The following is a 16282-nucleotide window of genomic DNA, read 5'->3' as shown; positions in this document are numbered from 1 at the left end:
ATTCGTCATCTTTTCAACTCTGATTCGCCCACGGGGCTGCTACGGCCTTTCTGATTGGCTCGAAAGACCAACATGGCGGAATACGACAACATGGCCAGTATAACATCCCAGAACGGACGCAGACACGCGCTAAGGGATTGTGGTTGTCCTAAATGGATTGGTGATGATGATTATCATGATGATGATTGTGATTATGATAATCATAGGGTAGTAGTGGTGGTGACGGTGGCGGCGAATACACACTTACAGGGGATGATGGGGAGCGAGAGAGCACGTGCATTTATTTGAAGGAAGGACGGTGACCGGCGCCTTGCAAATTCAGGGTCGCTGAGAGCAGGGCGTACATTCGTCGCCCCTTGGTGGCAAAGACACGAAGTGGCCTTTGCTGCCCTGTAGACCCACGGGCACGACACCACGTCCTTAGTGTTCCTCTACGTCAAGGAGTGGATGCTAGGGATAGTAAAGGCGATGATGGTGATCAATACAAAACTTATAAGGCTAAAACTGTTTAATGAATGCTGATTTCTTTTTCCCCGTCAGCCGGAGGGCCTCCCGACCGACCAGCACGCCGCCGCCGCGCAAGCGACCCGCCGCCTGGCGACTTCGTCGCCGGAAGTGAGAACAGCACGGCGCGGCCGACACCGCTGCACCACAAGAGCCGTCCGCCGTACTCGTCCCCCGCCGACCCGTTCCGCTTCCGCGAGATGGACATGCTGACCGAGATGGGCGTGGCGTACGCCCGCCAGGTTCGAAACGTGCGCCGAGCCGCGCTGGCTGATACCGGGGCCCTGCGCCAGTTCTCGAGCCCCGGTCGCAAGGCCGTCGAGGAGGTGGAGGAAGGCCTGTTCCAGGTGCAGAGGATGCACAGCCATCTCGTGGCCAGGGCCAACCACCTGGTATACAGGTATGTGCTATGATGGCCGCACCGGACACCAGCTTATTCATTTCGCTGAACAGTGTATACTGTCTTATTAAGGAGTAGTTACATGATATTCTTCACTATTACTTTCTTGTGCACAATAAAGGTCTTAGACCTCTTAAGCTAGAAAACTTAATCTTCCCGCAGGCAATTAGAGAATGGAATGGATTACCCGAGTGTATAGCTAGTTGTAACGACTTCAATACATTTTTAACGTCACTTGAAAATCACATCGTTCCGCCCACAGTTAAAATCTAGCGTACTTTTCTTATGTACTAGTGTAATTCTTGGTACTCTACCGAACGGGATCATTATGTGCTGTATTTCTGTTCGTAATAATTTTACCATATGACTTTTGCTCCCCCACCCGAAATAATAGTGTATAAAATCTGTAACTACATATTGACACTTTCTTTATCTCATTGTGTTCTTATTTATCGTTTTGTTTTGCCCTCCTGCCACTGGTCCCTATTGGGATTGGCAGTATGTAACAAATAAACAAATAAATACTGGCAAGCCTAACATCGCCGTAAATAATTTAATGCAACGCCGTTTCTATAAAGCCAGCTTTGGTTTCGTTTCTACTCCGTCACGACGTCACGACGCAGAAGGTAGTCACGTGGTAGCAAGAGACTACTGGCAACGTTTCGACACACACTCCGGCTCGGTCGGTTGTCTCATATGCGCTACTCGTGTGAGGGTTGAGTAGCGCTCCATGTGAACAAGAGCCAATGCCAATTTAGTGTCGATCTGTTTAATTTTACAGAAACAATATCGCCTGTGGAACGAAATTCCCAAGCGCCAAGGTGTTTTGCAACAAGCTCGCTCGTTTTAGTTGTTTCAGTTGAATTCCATCGAACCGAACCCACCGTAGTAGCTTTGTGTCTATGAAGTCACGCTGTTGAGGTCGTGGGTACAATCCCGGCTGCGGCGGCCCTATTTCGATGCAGGCGAAATGCAAGAGCGCTCATGGACTTGGATTTTTATGTGCGCGATAAAGAAGCTCAGGTGGCAAAAAAAAAAATAATAATTTTTGGTGAAATCGATCTCAAAGCGTCCCTACGACTAGTAACATATTATATTAGCCTGAGAATCGATTGTGCCGCGTATGGTAGATTTTACTGATATTGCATATTTGTGTTCCCCTCTGATCATGCGCAGGTTGCAAGACGTCGTGCTCCAGGAGGAGTCTAACAGACTAAGAAAACAGATGCATTGGATCACAACGTTGCCAGGTAAGTTCGAAATGTAGGCGAAACCGTTGCTATGCCTTTTCGTTCAGTGAGGACTTCAAAATGCAGAACTCTACGAGTTCGCCGGGCTACTACTCGCTGTGTGGCAAAAAGCCCCCGAGAGCGATTTTCATTGGCATAAGGGAGCTATTGCTGCACTCTAGAAAAGTTTGCGCAGTTGCAAGCGCAGAGTTTTCAAGAAAGGAAACGTAAGCAAGACAGATTAGAATTATTGTTTGGGAACGAGATACGCCCCAAAAAGTGTAAACTTTTTTGGAGTGTCCACTCTTAAAAAAGCTTGCCCCCTTAGGGCTTATCTTGTCCCACAACGCTATTTGTCATCTGCCTTGCTTGCCTTTCCTTTCTTGAAAATTATGCGCTCACTACTTTCCTGTAGAGAATACTACGTCACGCTGATGACGCTCATGTCATTCGTGGCCTGGAACATAGAGTTTAACTCTAGAGGAAAAGCTGAGCGAAAAAAGTGGCAACCGTAGATGCGCCGCCGTGTTGACCCGACTCTTTTTAGCAGCGGAGCTGTTTACGCCGACCGTTAGTCTGTGAAAAGTTAACAGAAATTGTGGGCTGATCCTGGCGGTAGTGCAGAAAGGGTCCAAGAGCAATGGCACGTACCCCTGCGAACTAGCGAAGGTGTTTAAGCCTAGCCCAAATACGTGGCCAATACCTTGCGATAGCCAATCGATAGTCAATCAATAGCTAATCGATAATCCATCAATAAATTCTGGAAAATGCTGGGGATTAATTGGTAGTGCTTAGCCTAGCCCGAATACGTGGCCAATACCTTGCGATAGCCAATCAATAGGTAATCGATAATCGAACAATAATCAATAAATTCCGGCAAATGCTGGGGATGACTTCGTAGTGCTAAGTGCCGATCAGCTCCGCTGTTTCTTTAGCCATAGAGTTAATATAACCTACTGTAGAGGAACAGCTCCCCATAGCGCCCATGTATTGAAATCGGGAACCGCAAGGGCGTACGCAGTCATGATGCTTTTGCAAGTTTTGCATCAAAATTTTCCAAATAGCCATTCGATCTTTCTGAAAAATATACGGAATTAACTTCAAACGTTGTCCGTACCTGCGTGCTACGTACGTGTAAGTGCTTGTTTTTGCATAATATTTGAATATTTTTATGTTACAAAAATGGGGTCGTAGCATAATAGCGGCCTATGGGGTTCCAACTTTTTTTCGCCCAGCTTTTGAGTCAGTATACTAACTCTATGTCTTTATAGCCTTGCGCCACTAGTGCAAGCTACGGTAATTTTTTTTTTTTTTTTTTTTGACGCTACACACATTCAAAATATGTTGCAAAACTAAGCATTAACACGTATCACGTATGTATGGACAATGTGTAAAGTTCATGCCATATAATGTTCTGAAAGATCGGATGACTATTTAGAAAATTTATGGTGCGTGAAAGGATGCGTTTGCAGGTGCCTTAAGTAGATGACGCCACCATACTGAGGGAGGCTCGGATTCGCGTTGATTGCGCCATTGCGCGTCTCCTATGAATCGCATCTCATCTTCTGCACCTGCGTTACATTAGTTTGCTTCCTTTTATTTATTTTTATCCTTACGAACTTTTAAGCGCTGTTTAAAACACGGCGACCATGAGATGCTTCCGGCACCACAATCACTTGTGGCGCATGCAACCGGCAAAAGCATAGCCTTCGAGATTCGTTCTTATTACTACCAGTCAATCATCGCTGGGGCGCGAATGTGGACACCACCATAGCCCACGTGTCCAACTTGTGACAATGACAGAAAAATAAGGCATGTTTCAGTCGAAACTTGGATCCTAATTGCGAGGTTTCAAGCTACGGTAAGTTTTGTCTTACGTAAATAGGCGGAAAGACGTCGTGTTTTGGACACCGCTTACGTAAATTACATTTCGTCAGCTCTTACCCCATATATACTACATCGTTCTTTTTGGTGACTGGATCCCATCACAGCTATCAGTCATCGATATTCATATAGATTTCCAACTGTATTTTGGTAAAGTTTCGGTAAACTGCATTTCGGGTAAAGCATCACCGAAGCGGGCATCGCTTCGTCGTCTTTAGAGTTAACTGTCTTCGACCGACCTAACCGACCACACCATGGTGTGGACAGAACTGAAATAAAAACTCACTGCTAAATATACTTGTTATTACAGTCAATCCCATTTAATCCCTTCTTTTGGTTTTGATAATTTGCATAGAGTTATAATAGACTCTTATGACAAGTTGTCATGCCTAGCCCTCTGCATTTCCGTAATGCCTACCCACTGGTGCCAAAACCGCACACACGGAGAAAAAGAATGGGATGAAGCTTAGAGGACGCTATTCTCCTAAATTGTGATTACAGTTTTGGAAAATTTCTTCGGGTGATGTCAACTTTGTTGCATGTCATCTCTGCTGCATACGCAAGCCAAGAAAGCCGCCATGGACAGCGGCGCATAACATGGCAGCAAGTGGCGCCGCCCAGTGATTTGCGTTCTCGTGCATTTTGTTGCAACTGGCCAGGCATGGCTAAAACTATAGGGGGCTGTAGCTTTGCATAAACGCCTGCTGGCAGCCTTTTCTTTTGTTGATTATTTGCGGCGTACGAGAACGTGTTTTTCGCGGACCGCGAAGTCCGAAGCGGACGCAGTTTCGCCCGCCACCATGAATCTCCAGGACTTGATGTCGAGCAGCCTACTACTCAGGCTCCTCACGTTGGATCAGATAAACGAGTTGATGCTGTTGCTGATGGCGCGAGAGGAACGCGAGACGACCGCGTCGAGTGAGGAAGAATCGTCGTCGAGCCCTCGTCCTCGGGGATGGCGACCTACGATGAGCGTGAACGACATGCTGACCGATCCGCTGCTCATGTCCATCATGACGACCCGCCAGATCGCCGATCTCATGTACATGAGGCTCATGCAGAACAGAGAACGGGACTACGAAGGCTACAACAGCAGCAGCAGCAGTAGTAGCAGCAGCAGCTCTGAAAGGTTGCAGCGCGAAGAAGACCAGAGGCGAAGGCTGGTTCGGCGTCGGCCCCTGAGGAGCAGGCAGTCGCTCGTTGCGTAAGAATGATCGGTCATGTTTGCCACGTTAGCATTTGTTCGTGGAATGTATGGCGGTCCTGCCACCACGGTGGATGCAGTTCATGATGGAAGCATAGTCGCATGCACACTGAATGTCACATGCTAGCGGTGTGCTATCGTTCATGTTTACTAGCGGGCGTTCGTCTTTACGGCACCTCTCTGTTGCGCCGTGTAACCTGCCGATACCGTGTTCGTTCTATGTCGCAAGCGAGCGTGTAGCTTTGATGGGTGCTGGTTCCGCGAGGACGGCTGTCTTTGCCCATATTGTTTTTCTCATGGTGGATTCTTTGGGTGCGGGCTTGTTTTGTTTGATCGGCCATGTTGAACCCCTGATCGTCGTTCTCAACTGTACGTGTTGCAGATGCCAGTGTTGAGACCCCTAGTGGTACTTGAAGGGGTGTTTTGTTTACATAATGTGCCACTTTGAATTCTTACTCAGTTGTGTGCGTCATCAGCTGATTCTCAACGTCGTGCATATTGTCAGCTTATCGAACATCCATTGAGCGTACAATGTTTTGTGGCGCGTGACACGTTACCTCAAGGACAGTTGGCACTCTTAAGGTACCAACTTTACTATTGCATAAGGGGTTTGTCATCGCCTGAAGCCGTCAGGCAGCAATGCACGGTTCCCACAGCAACTTCCTGTGTTAATACTCGCTTTGTGACACTCCAATAACTTTTTCCTTGCAGCCGAAAAACAGACCTCACAGGTACGGGATCGGGAACACGATCTGATAGTGAGGATAGTTCGCATAGTGAACAAGAGGGATGCCATCTTGGCCGAGCACCATGTGGAACAACGCAGGTGAGTTCTTGAGCAGTTACCTCTGCCTTCATCGCAGTCTTGGGGGGCATCAAGGTTTCTTGGGAAACAATAGAGTGGCTGCTACTTGTACTACACTGCCCTTCTGCGCTGCAAGTACAGACCGAAGGTAGTGCACACGCAGGTTTAACTTAACGCAAACCACTGGGCTAGGCAGTTTCTTCTTCAAAACTAGGCTAGCAAAAAAGGCAGGACAACGGCTTTATGGAAAGATGAATTGGCCATCTGTGAGCGGCATACACACACAGCTGACGTGCATTATTTGGCCCAATACTGCAGTTGCAGGCCACACAGGCTGTCTCGCCAAAAGCTGGGCTTATGAGGCACTTTACAAAAGAAGGTGATAGGGGGCGCCAGTAGAGGGCCAGTGAAGTATTGGAGAGACGTGATGGCGCACACCTAGCTTTGGGCACCGCTGTCACGGTGCAGGCTTGAGACCACTGCACGCTCGCTGACTGATGCACATGTCGCAGCGCTCTGTAATGCCACCACCTCCGATTTCGGGGATGTCGCGAGCAGGCACGCTTCAAACTTGACGCCATGCTCCACTTGGCACACACTGTGAATTAGTTACATTAATGAGGATGTAATTATTCATTGCATGCCCAAGAAATGGAGGCCACTTATGATTACTTAGACTGGGAAGGCTTAGGAGTGAGGATCAACGGCGAATATCTCAACAACCTTCGGTTTTGTAGATGACATTGTCCTATTCAGCAACAATGGTGACGAATTACAACAAATGATTGAGGACCTTAATCGAGGAAGTGTAAGAGTGGAGTTGAAGATTAATATGCGGAAGACTAAGAAAACGTTCAATAGCTTGGCAAGGCAACAAAAATTCAGGATGGCCAGTCAGCCTCTGGAGTCTGTGCAGGAGTAAGTTTATCTAGGTTAATTACTCACAGGGGACCCTGATCACGAGAAGGAAATTTACAGAACAATAAAATTGGGTTGGAGTGCATACAGCAGGCATTGCCTAATCCTGACTGGCAGCTTACCACTGTCGTTGAAAAGAAAAGTGTACAATCATTGCATCTTACCCGTGCTAACATATGTGGCAGGAACTTGGAGGTTAACAAAGAAGCTAGAGAACAAGTTAAGGACCGCACAAAAGAGCGAAGGAACGAAGAATGTTAGGCCTAATGTTAAGAGACGGGAAGAGAGCGCTGTGGATCAGAGAGCAAACGGGGATACCTGATATGGAGCTGGGCAGGCCATGTAATGCATAGGATGGATAATTGGTGGACCATTAGAGTTACAGAATGGGTACCAATGAAAGGGAAGCGCAGTCGGGGAAAGTGGGGTGATGAAGTTATGAAATTTGGAGGCGCAAGTTGGAATCAGCTAGCGCAAAACAGGGATAATTGGAGATCACAGGGAGAGGCTTTCGTCCTGCAGTGGACATAAATATAGGCTGATGATGATTATGATTACTATGAAATCAGCAGCTACTGCTGTAGCAAAAAAGCGAGGCAGTATTTTTGTGTCAGTACTCCTGCTCTGGACTCAGTACACCACTCAGCTCATGTATTGTTGTGTGAACCACAACAGATACCCTGTGAGTCATTGCTGGTTAAGGAGATACAATATAAAATTAAGTTAAGCTTTCACTACTGGTTGACAATTCCACCATACCAAAAAGGCCACTTATGAGAGGAGCTGTTGGAATTAAGAAAAGATGCAAAAATGAAAGGTAGAGGGGGACTACATGGTACTCTAAGAAAGCAAAAGACTGAACTTGGCAACATTTAAGGTGCGTTATTCTGCTACAGTGGCCTAAGTATGTAAAAGTACTTTGAAATACTGTGACACCATACTGAGGTTGCCAGTGGCACTCGTTCCAATTTTGACCTATCGGTGCTGCAGTTTCAGTGCAGAGTTCAAAAATGGGATTTCAGTGTTCGTTTTTCTATTCTTGTAGGTAAGCTCTTACCTCGAAATAATGAAAATAGGGTTTTGAAAGAATGTTTTGTCACTCTGCACTGATCTAGTGTCTGTCGTTGGTGTGTCTCTTTGTAAGCACTGGTGCTTTGTTGATGTGGTAGCTAGCTGGAGCATCAGTTTTCGAAAGTGTCCCATGTTCAACATCGATTGCAAGGCCTTCTCGGAATTTAGGCTTGCCTTAGTTGAATAATGATGACATGATTTCTTGTCGCAGGTGTCTATTTGCAGACAGGACACACCTGCACAGATTAGGCATGGTTGTTTCTCTCAAGTTTTCAAGTGCTATCAAATATCTTCAAGTGCTACATCCTAATTGAGCCGTTCAGGAAATTTGCTAAAGAAACACCTACGTTCCATACTCTGCTAAGTAACTGAGATATCACTATCATAGAAATCACTAGTGTAGAAGTGAGCTTTCATACTGGTACAGGATGCTCCCGAAAATTCTTGCCATAATCCTTACAGTGTTAGGAAACCTGAGAATTTATGCGTTTTCGCAGTGCAGCCTACGAGTCCTACTTAGGCTATATGCAGCAGCTATTTTGTTAACAATCTCGCTACCTTTTGAACTGGGCTTAATGAATTCTGCCTGTAAAACTGACTGTGTTGTTCTATTTCTAGGGCTGCAAACGAGCTGCGTCAGATGGAGAAGGAGTACCAAAGGTGGCGAAGAGGTGAGTAGTCGCAGCAGCATGTTTAGTAACACTGATTGTCTAACTTAAAGGGACGATTGAGAGAAACAATACGTTGAGGTGCATAAGTAAGCCATGCTATTAAAATGCTATGAAAGCAACTCCTGCACGGTGAGAGTAGGCTCACAGAGTCTTGAAAGATTGGAAGCTACCTAAGTCTTACCTGTCTGGTGGGGATAATTAAATAAATACGAGTTTAGGAACCTCTCCACCCAAATGATGGATTTATTTAAAAAATTATGTTTTGGTGCCAACTCGGCTCCTTCCTTAGAACCTGGTTTGTCAACAGACTGCGACTAAAATGGGAGGAAAAGACACCACGGCACAACAATAACCTCCTCTGTCCAACCTGCCACTAGTGCCTCTTTGCCTATGCATTAGTGCACTAACACCATTCGTGAAAAGGGTGAACAGTTCCACTTATTATGAGGGGACTTCAGGTTATTGTTTACTTGAGGATTCTTATGAGGCTCTTTAATCACATGTCACGATTTTCGGGGCTTGCTGGCCCTTGCACTAGTTTTTCTGGGAAAAAAAATGTGGTCATTGTATATGTACGTTTGCAGACCGATTATTCCGATGCAGTCTGGGATCGCCAAATAGTGCGAATAAATGGGAGCCCAGAAATATTACTTCACCAGAAAGCAAGTGGCTGTCAATTCTGGTGGCTGCCAAAACATGTCAATGCATTACTGTAATCACCTACACTCACACGCAACCAGATTAGCTTGTATTTTGTCCAAAGTAAAGGCAAAGAAAGGGCTGTTCGGTGCCTGTAACCAAATTGGTCTTTGATGACCAAAGTGTGGGTAGCATGTCGTTCTTGTAGTGTACATGCGGTGGCTTGAATACAGTATAGACTGCCTATAACATAACCGTTATATAGTGCAGAACTGGCTACAACACGGCCATTTCCGACTCCTGTTTAACCTCTCCTAGAACTCCATCTATATGCAAACCGCTTACGTTGCCTGCGCAAGACAAAATACCAGTTATAATGCGGCTTCTGCTGGAAAATCCCGCCGAAAATCGCGGTAACGAGCACGCTTCTCAACGAGGTTTGCCTGTTGATGGGAGAGGAGAGCAATGAGGGCAATGCGGAGGAACATGAGACACGGAGCAAACGAACAAAAAAAAAATATTTTAAAAGCGTCGGCAGTGCAGTGCGGGTGCGCGGTAGTTGCATAGGCGATGGAGAAGCCTTTTGCTCAGCTACTTATCAGCGGTGCGCTTTGCACTGAACGCGGCTTCAATTTCTGTGCCCCCATCGTGATACACGTCGTGAAGTACAGATATCGTGCGTGCGACGCTGTCAGTTTAAGCAGTGTTCTGCAAATTTAGTTTGAAGCTTTGAGGCGTTGCTGTCAGTTGAGCCCGTGCGCATGATCGCATATGTAGTCTCTGTGGAATCTTCTATGAGTACAAACATATCAAGGATGAGCTCCCCCCCCCTCCGACAGCATGCCGCCCGACACCCCCGCCGCCTAGGCCTAACTAGCGCGCCTCGCCAGCAACCAAAGTTGTGGTTTGGTGCCGAGTCAACAAAAGTGTGTTGCAATGGCTGTACACCACATGGAAAGCAGAGAAACCACCTTGATAACGAAAGTGAGGGCACAGGCAACACTCAAATTGCGGCAACTTGGTCTGCGGTCGCCATTTTTTCGACAGTGAGACACTGTACTTCACGTTAAATTTCAGGTCGCCGGGTTGTCTTTCTTTTTTCTTTTATTTTCTTTTTTTAAATTATTATTACTTTGCTTCATGCGAAGACCACAGGTACTTGGACATTACCTTTTCAACGTTTGTAAATTTAAACGGATGCATAACTCCCTGTCGCACGCTTCGATTCTCAGATACATGTGGCTGCTTGGTCTACATGTTATGCATATGTGCAGGCCTTGAAAATCATTTTGGTTTTGCTGTGGTACCGCTTATAGTGTGGATATTTGTGACTATGGCGACTTACATTATAAGCGGTCTACACTGTACTTGGCAGGTCTTGTCCTCGTCGTCTGGGTGACAGAAGTTTGTAAGAGCATGTAATATTCGTAAGTCAGTTGAAAGTGTCCCACTGCATAGCACATTTAGTTGAAACAGTGCAGCTGAATAAGGATAGAGAATCAAACGCACACCACAAGATGAGTGCAAACTGCAAATCATCTTTTTTTTTTTATTGAAAGAATACCAATTCCTTGTGGTCTCTGTGTAGATCAAGCATGCGTACTTGCATACTGGTATTTGTATACTGGTACTTGCATACTTGTACCATGACAAAAATCATCATTAATGGGCCGACACTAGAAGAAAGTATGTACTGTCCCCCACGTAAATTGGACCATAAGTCTTCCTCTAAGCTTGGCTTGTCTCGCTGTATGGCTATCCAGTGGCTGTTGAATATATACTAGGCCAAAACGTACAATCCAACCAAAGCCAGTGCATTCTTTCTTTACTCTCTTGTGTTGTGAAGCTGCTACCAATGCACTGCGAGACTAGAAAATTGCACTTCCTGCTCATCATGCACCTTGATTCTTTAGAACAAAACAGTGCGTGCTGCAAAGTGGCAAGTTTTTGTCAAAGTTACACATTACACCTCTGTGGCAAATGGAAATGCTGTGAAAACGTCCTACAACATCAGTCGGCAAGCGTAGTTAAGTAACTGAGTATCAGTACTGAGGTAAACGTAAAGTGCCTAGATTCTTGGTAATGCAACGAGGAAGTGTTTCACGCTTACGCTTACTTTCAAGCATGCGATAGAAGATCAATGTTGTTTTTACTGCCCCCCTCCCCCTTTTTGTACCGCTGCTAAAATAGCCTTGGGCGATGAGGACTCCGAGTTCTTGGGCGAGTCGACGGAAACCTACGATCTTGGCACCCCTTTTCCAGACTGGACACGGCCCCCCACTGCGACGGCGGGCAGTACGAAGAAGCCAGCGAGCAAGACATTCTTGACGTTCCGCAGCTTCAAAAGACGTGTGGCCAAGACGGTCGGCAAAGTGGCATCGAAGAAGAAGGGAAAGCGGCCGGCGGCACAGACGAACACTGAGATCTGTGCAGCAAAGTTGTGATGTCCACGGCAGTCTGCATGCTTGTCATGCATCTTTTAAGGACTCATCTTCGGGGTGCGGCAACGATGGTGGGCCCACACCTCCCAAGGCTCGGCACTTCCAGCAGTAGTGTGTGCGCATCTGTGTGTGTTCGAGGATGCTGGAAAATGTCGGGACTGTGCAAAATCTCAGCACTTGCGGCCTAGGGTGAACAATGGGACGCTTGCGGCCATGTCTTCTGTGCCGTGCGCTCTTGTCAGTGCAGTTCCTATGGGAGATTATTTTGAGCAGCAGCAGCCCATAGGGAGACGTGTGTTCTGCACCGTTTCAAAGTGACTTTCACTCTCTCGAAAACGTTTTTCTCTCGCCGGCGGCTTTCCTACATCTGGGCGTGAAGTGCCAATCAAATGTGCCATGCAGAAATCCAAAAGTCAACAGCAAATGCATGTACAGTATGGCCTGCTCTTAAGAGGAACACCCACTTAAAATCCTGCAGCCATTTAAAGTCAGCTTCTCATAAAAGTGCCTGAAGATTTTTTTTTTTTTTTCCGTTACGGGTGTATGTTTGCCCAACACATTGTATCAGTCACATATTATTTTGATATGGAACTCTTTCTGTACTCATGACAAGGATAGTCCTGACGAAAAACATCTTGCAGTGTGAATCGCTGACAAGTATATCCATCAACTTGCTCCTAGTTTCCAGATGCCAGCGCTTGTTAATGTTAGTGGCATTGTGTGTGGTCTTTCTCTTCAGTATTATGGGTTGTTCGATTGCTTTCATTGGCAACATGGCTGTCCTGTGTGGCGTTTCTGGGAAACTTAGCACTTTATAATTTCTTGTGATACGGAAAGGGTATAGCTAATTTGCATTTACATTGGCTTTATTCCTTCTCAAATGTCCCTTCTTTAGGGCAGGCCATACTGTACGTGTGGTGATGTGCATTTTGTTAACATTCGCTCGTATGCTGGTGCGGGCATCTGGCTTAAGGATGAACATGCACAAATGTCTACATTACTGAAGCCCTTTCAAACTAGTGTTCCTAAGATGCCAAAGCAATGAGGGGTTTATGAGAAACGATAGCGAAAGCACAGGAGGACTGCAAGTTAATTAAGAGCATCAATGGCTCGTTAACATACGCCAAAATACGAGTACAGATCTGTTTTTCCCACCGCAGTGGTTGCGTTTTGTTGCGGGACAAAGTGCGAAAAAGTTCACGTACTATGCTTCAGGCGTATGTTAAAGAACCCCAGATGGTAGAGATTAACCCTTTCACTACGGCGTGTGTCATAACCTGCGTGTTGCCTTGTATGTTATTGTTGCACAATCCAACGCAGTTTTTCCACTTCGCCCGTATCAAAATACTTTTGCCATGGTTGGTCATCAAACCAGCCACCTCGCAGGGTTGTAGCAACGATATGACAGCTGTGCGCACATTTTCACATGCCTGCTGCACTTGCAAGGCAGTGGCACGATGCTTGCTTACCGCACGTGTGTGTGATGAAAATGTTTTCGTGGCCTTTCGTCATAATGCTGTTCTATGGAAAAGCACATGCATTGCACGCAGTGCCTTCCGTGAGCTATTCAAAAACTAACGGTTTCTCTTTTTTGCACGTTCAGAGCTGCGTGTGCGTGAGCATTTGTGTTTACGTAGTGTTGTGGTATTTATGTCTGTACGTAAGCTACCGTATGTGTTGAGTACACAGTTACACTTCTCTGCGAGTGTGCCGCGTGAATGTGTAGAGTGTTGCACATGCGGGCAACTACGTGATGTTAATATTTTTTCTGGCAGGCATTGCTAGGTGGAGAAGTCCACGGGGGCATTATTAGAAGTCAGAGACTGTCAGTGAATGCACTGGCAATATTTCATCAGCGCTACATGGCTGCCTTATAAATGTGCGTACAAGCTTTGTTGCTGTAATAGTGCCTATGCGGTCGACAAACTTCACTGCGTGGTCTTCGATGTCACATAAGGCTCTTGCAAAGTTGCCCGCTGACAGCAGCCTATAGTGCCTTTGAGAAATCAGTTTGCGTATTATTAGCTTTATTTTTTTTCTGCTCGTGCTAAACAGTCTTCGAACTACAAACATGTTGCCCAGCATTATCCTGCAAAGTGGAACGGTCATCCAGCATAGTGTTCTCTTCCACAATAGCTTCAAGCCTAGCCGCAAGAAAGTTAAAAAAGCAAGGCAAAGTTAATTGCGAAATGCATGGTATGATGTGGCATCCGATACGAGATGCAGCATGTCCGAAAGGTGGCCGCCACAGCTGGTGGAAACATGTTGGGTATTGGTGTGGCTATCTGTACTCTGCATTGCTGGAGGAGTCATTAAAGTGTGTCGCTACTTGATCCTATAATTTGATCCTATAATCTTGGTGTTGATCTCAAGAAGACCATTTGAATGCCGTTAACATCCGGAGTCCTCGGCCATCGGCAAAATGTTGATTTCACAACATGCATCAAGAGGCTACCTGCTCCATGAAATAAATAAATCAGCTACCCTCTCCCGCAAAAGTCCCACAGACAACATAGTCCCACAGCAGCACCCATTATTGTATAGATTATTGTTTACGTGTCTGTGGTCATGAAAGCGTACGTTTGCTAGTGATATTGTAAACACACACTACCTGTAAATGGTTACAAAGTGTCTCAGCTGTTGCTTTGATAATTCTTTATGCACATTCATAAATGTGCTTCTACACCGATACATTTCCCACCCATGATCCTTTATCATAATTACGCCTGCATGAGGGCTCGATGGCTATGGCTCGGGATGTTGTGGTAACAGTTCATATGGTCTTTGACTACGGCATTTTGCAGTGCTGGCTCCATCTCCTAGTAAAATCGAGCTTCAAGCAATCTTTACTGCGTTAATTAATGCGCAGAAAGTTCTGCACAGGCTCACAGTTGTTGAATGGCGACATATACTGTGCGCTGGTGTGATGGAGCCAAGTACAGTCAGCTACAAGGGTTCATGGGACATGAGGCTTGGCAAAAGGATGCTGCAGAGCCTGGACACGCAGCCTCAATTTCAAGTTTTGGTTTACAAGTAGCCTTTGCGAGCTACACAGCGATCCATTAAATTAGAAGCGCCATTGTTTAGTGCTGTAGAAATTTACATTTGTCGTAGAACCCATGTCCCGTAAAATATTGCGCCCGCCTCTACCTTACATTGGTGCCATGTTGAGTCTCACATTAGGCCACTGTCTCACTTTAGTTGCAGCTATTGCCTATTTTTCTGGGCGCCTGTACTGTGGGAGCCTAAAACTGAAGCAGTGCCTTTTCTCGTGGCCAGATTTCATTTTGCTTGATGTTGTGTGCACATGTTCCGTGCTCTTTATTTGCTCATCACTTAAGTTTTGTTGGTCGCACAGCAGGCAGCTTCCGAGTACATGTGATCATTATCGCCATGCTTGTTGTATGTTCCAGTGCTAACAATGCACCTCAAAGTAATTGTACGCCATATCTAGGCCCCCCCAAAAAGTGGCCGTTATATGAAATCGATATAGACTAACCTAAGCAGCATGGCATTAAATTGTCGAGAACAAAATTAATATAAACATTTTATGCGCTTGGAAAATTACCATACTTTGTGTTGTGTCAAGTCTTTCTGCCACATTTCTTTAAATGCTTCGACTCCATTGGTGCCTTTCATTTGGCGTATGGCATCTTTTTTTTTTAATTCTTCATGGCTAAGTACACACTGACTATGACCTATGTCATAGATTGCAACAAACCTATGACAGCTGAGCCATGTGGTGTCAACATATCTATCCGTGCACCTGTTTTGGTCATGATTTAAAAAGTTTGGGTGTGTGTATGTTAGTGCTTCTGTTTAGAGAGATGTTTTACTCCGCCTCGGACAATTCAAACGGGAAAATCTGGTTTCTTACGCTGCGAAGAGTCCACTGTTGCTTTATGCGCAAAGCATTCTTAAATGTTATGAATTGCTGCAGTGCTGTAGCACCATTTGAGAATTGACTTTTCATGCATAATATTTGTTTGTTTTCCTGCCATTTTAGGCACCAGAAATTGTCCTAGTCACCGACATGTTGTTGCTCTGTCACATGCAATGTACAGCAAAGAAGTATTTTTACCAGAGTTGAACGTTGAGCATTGCACAAATTTCACAGAAATAAACTTTCTTTGAAAATGCTTGCGAGTGTCGTTTCTTTGTCATTTCATTGTTTCTCGTTCAGTGGCATGAACTCTCAAGTGCTATGTGAATGTTTAGCTAGGGAACAAATAGGATTTAACAGTTCAAATACATGTGAAATACAAAAATTCTTTTTATCAGTCAGCCCGGAACCTATCTGAATGAAAATTGTTGCATTTGAGAGTGGAGTGTAAACATATACTATCTGTCGGAAGCAGAATCTGATTAGTCTCGCAACATTTTATAGAAGACTTGTCAACGATAGATTATCTTCCAAACATTTGTGCAACTTCGTAACTGCACCAAAAACAGATCCATAACACAATTCCGTATACTCTTATATGTTTAGATCTCGCACAGCCGACTAATATGTATT

General features: G+C 45.5%; 1 protein-coding gene across 6 annotated transcripts in view; it reads left to right on the top strand.

Annotated features, from left to right (window-relative positions):
• LOC119452739 (uncharacterized) overlaps window positions 1-15909 on the top strand; it is a 51617-nt gene extending 35708 nt beyond the window's left edge. For 5 of the 6 annotated variants that reach the window (XM_049667326.1, XM_049667325.1, XM_049667327.1 and 2 more), the window contains exons 2-6: window positions 541-904; window positions 2081-2154; window positions 5933-6047; window positions 8634-8686; window positions 11516-15909. In XM_049667326.1, the coding sequence (XP_049523283.1) occupies window positions 541-904; window positions 2081-2154; window positions 5933-6047; window positions 8634-8686; window positions 11516-11769 (860 nt within the window). In that variant the 3' untranslated portion in view covers window positions 11770-15909. The remainder of the gene's footprint in view (window positions 1-540; window positions 905-2080; window positions 2155-5932; window positions 6048-8633; window positions 8687-11515) is intronic. The other variant, XM_049667328.1, reaches the window with a different exon arrangement.
• The last annotated feature ends 373 nt before the right edge of the window (window positions 15910-16282 follow it).

The sequence above is a fragment of the Dermacentor silvarum genome, chromosome 5 (genome assembly GCF_013339745.2).
Source record: "Dermacentor silvarum isolate Dsil-2018 chromosome 5, BIME_Dsil_1.4, whole genome shotgun sequence".
Taxonomy (NCBI): Eukaryota; Metazoa; Arthropoda; class Arachnida; order Ixodida; family Ixodidae; genus Dermacentor; species Dermacentor silvarum.
Note: the sequence above shows the minus strand (reverse complement) of the source record. Positions and strands in the feature narration are given on the sequence as shown.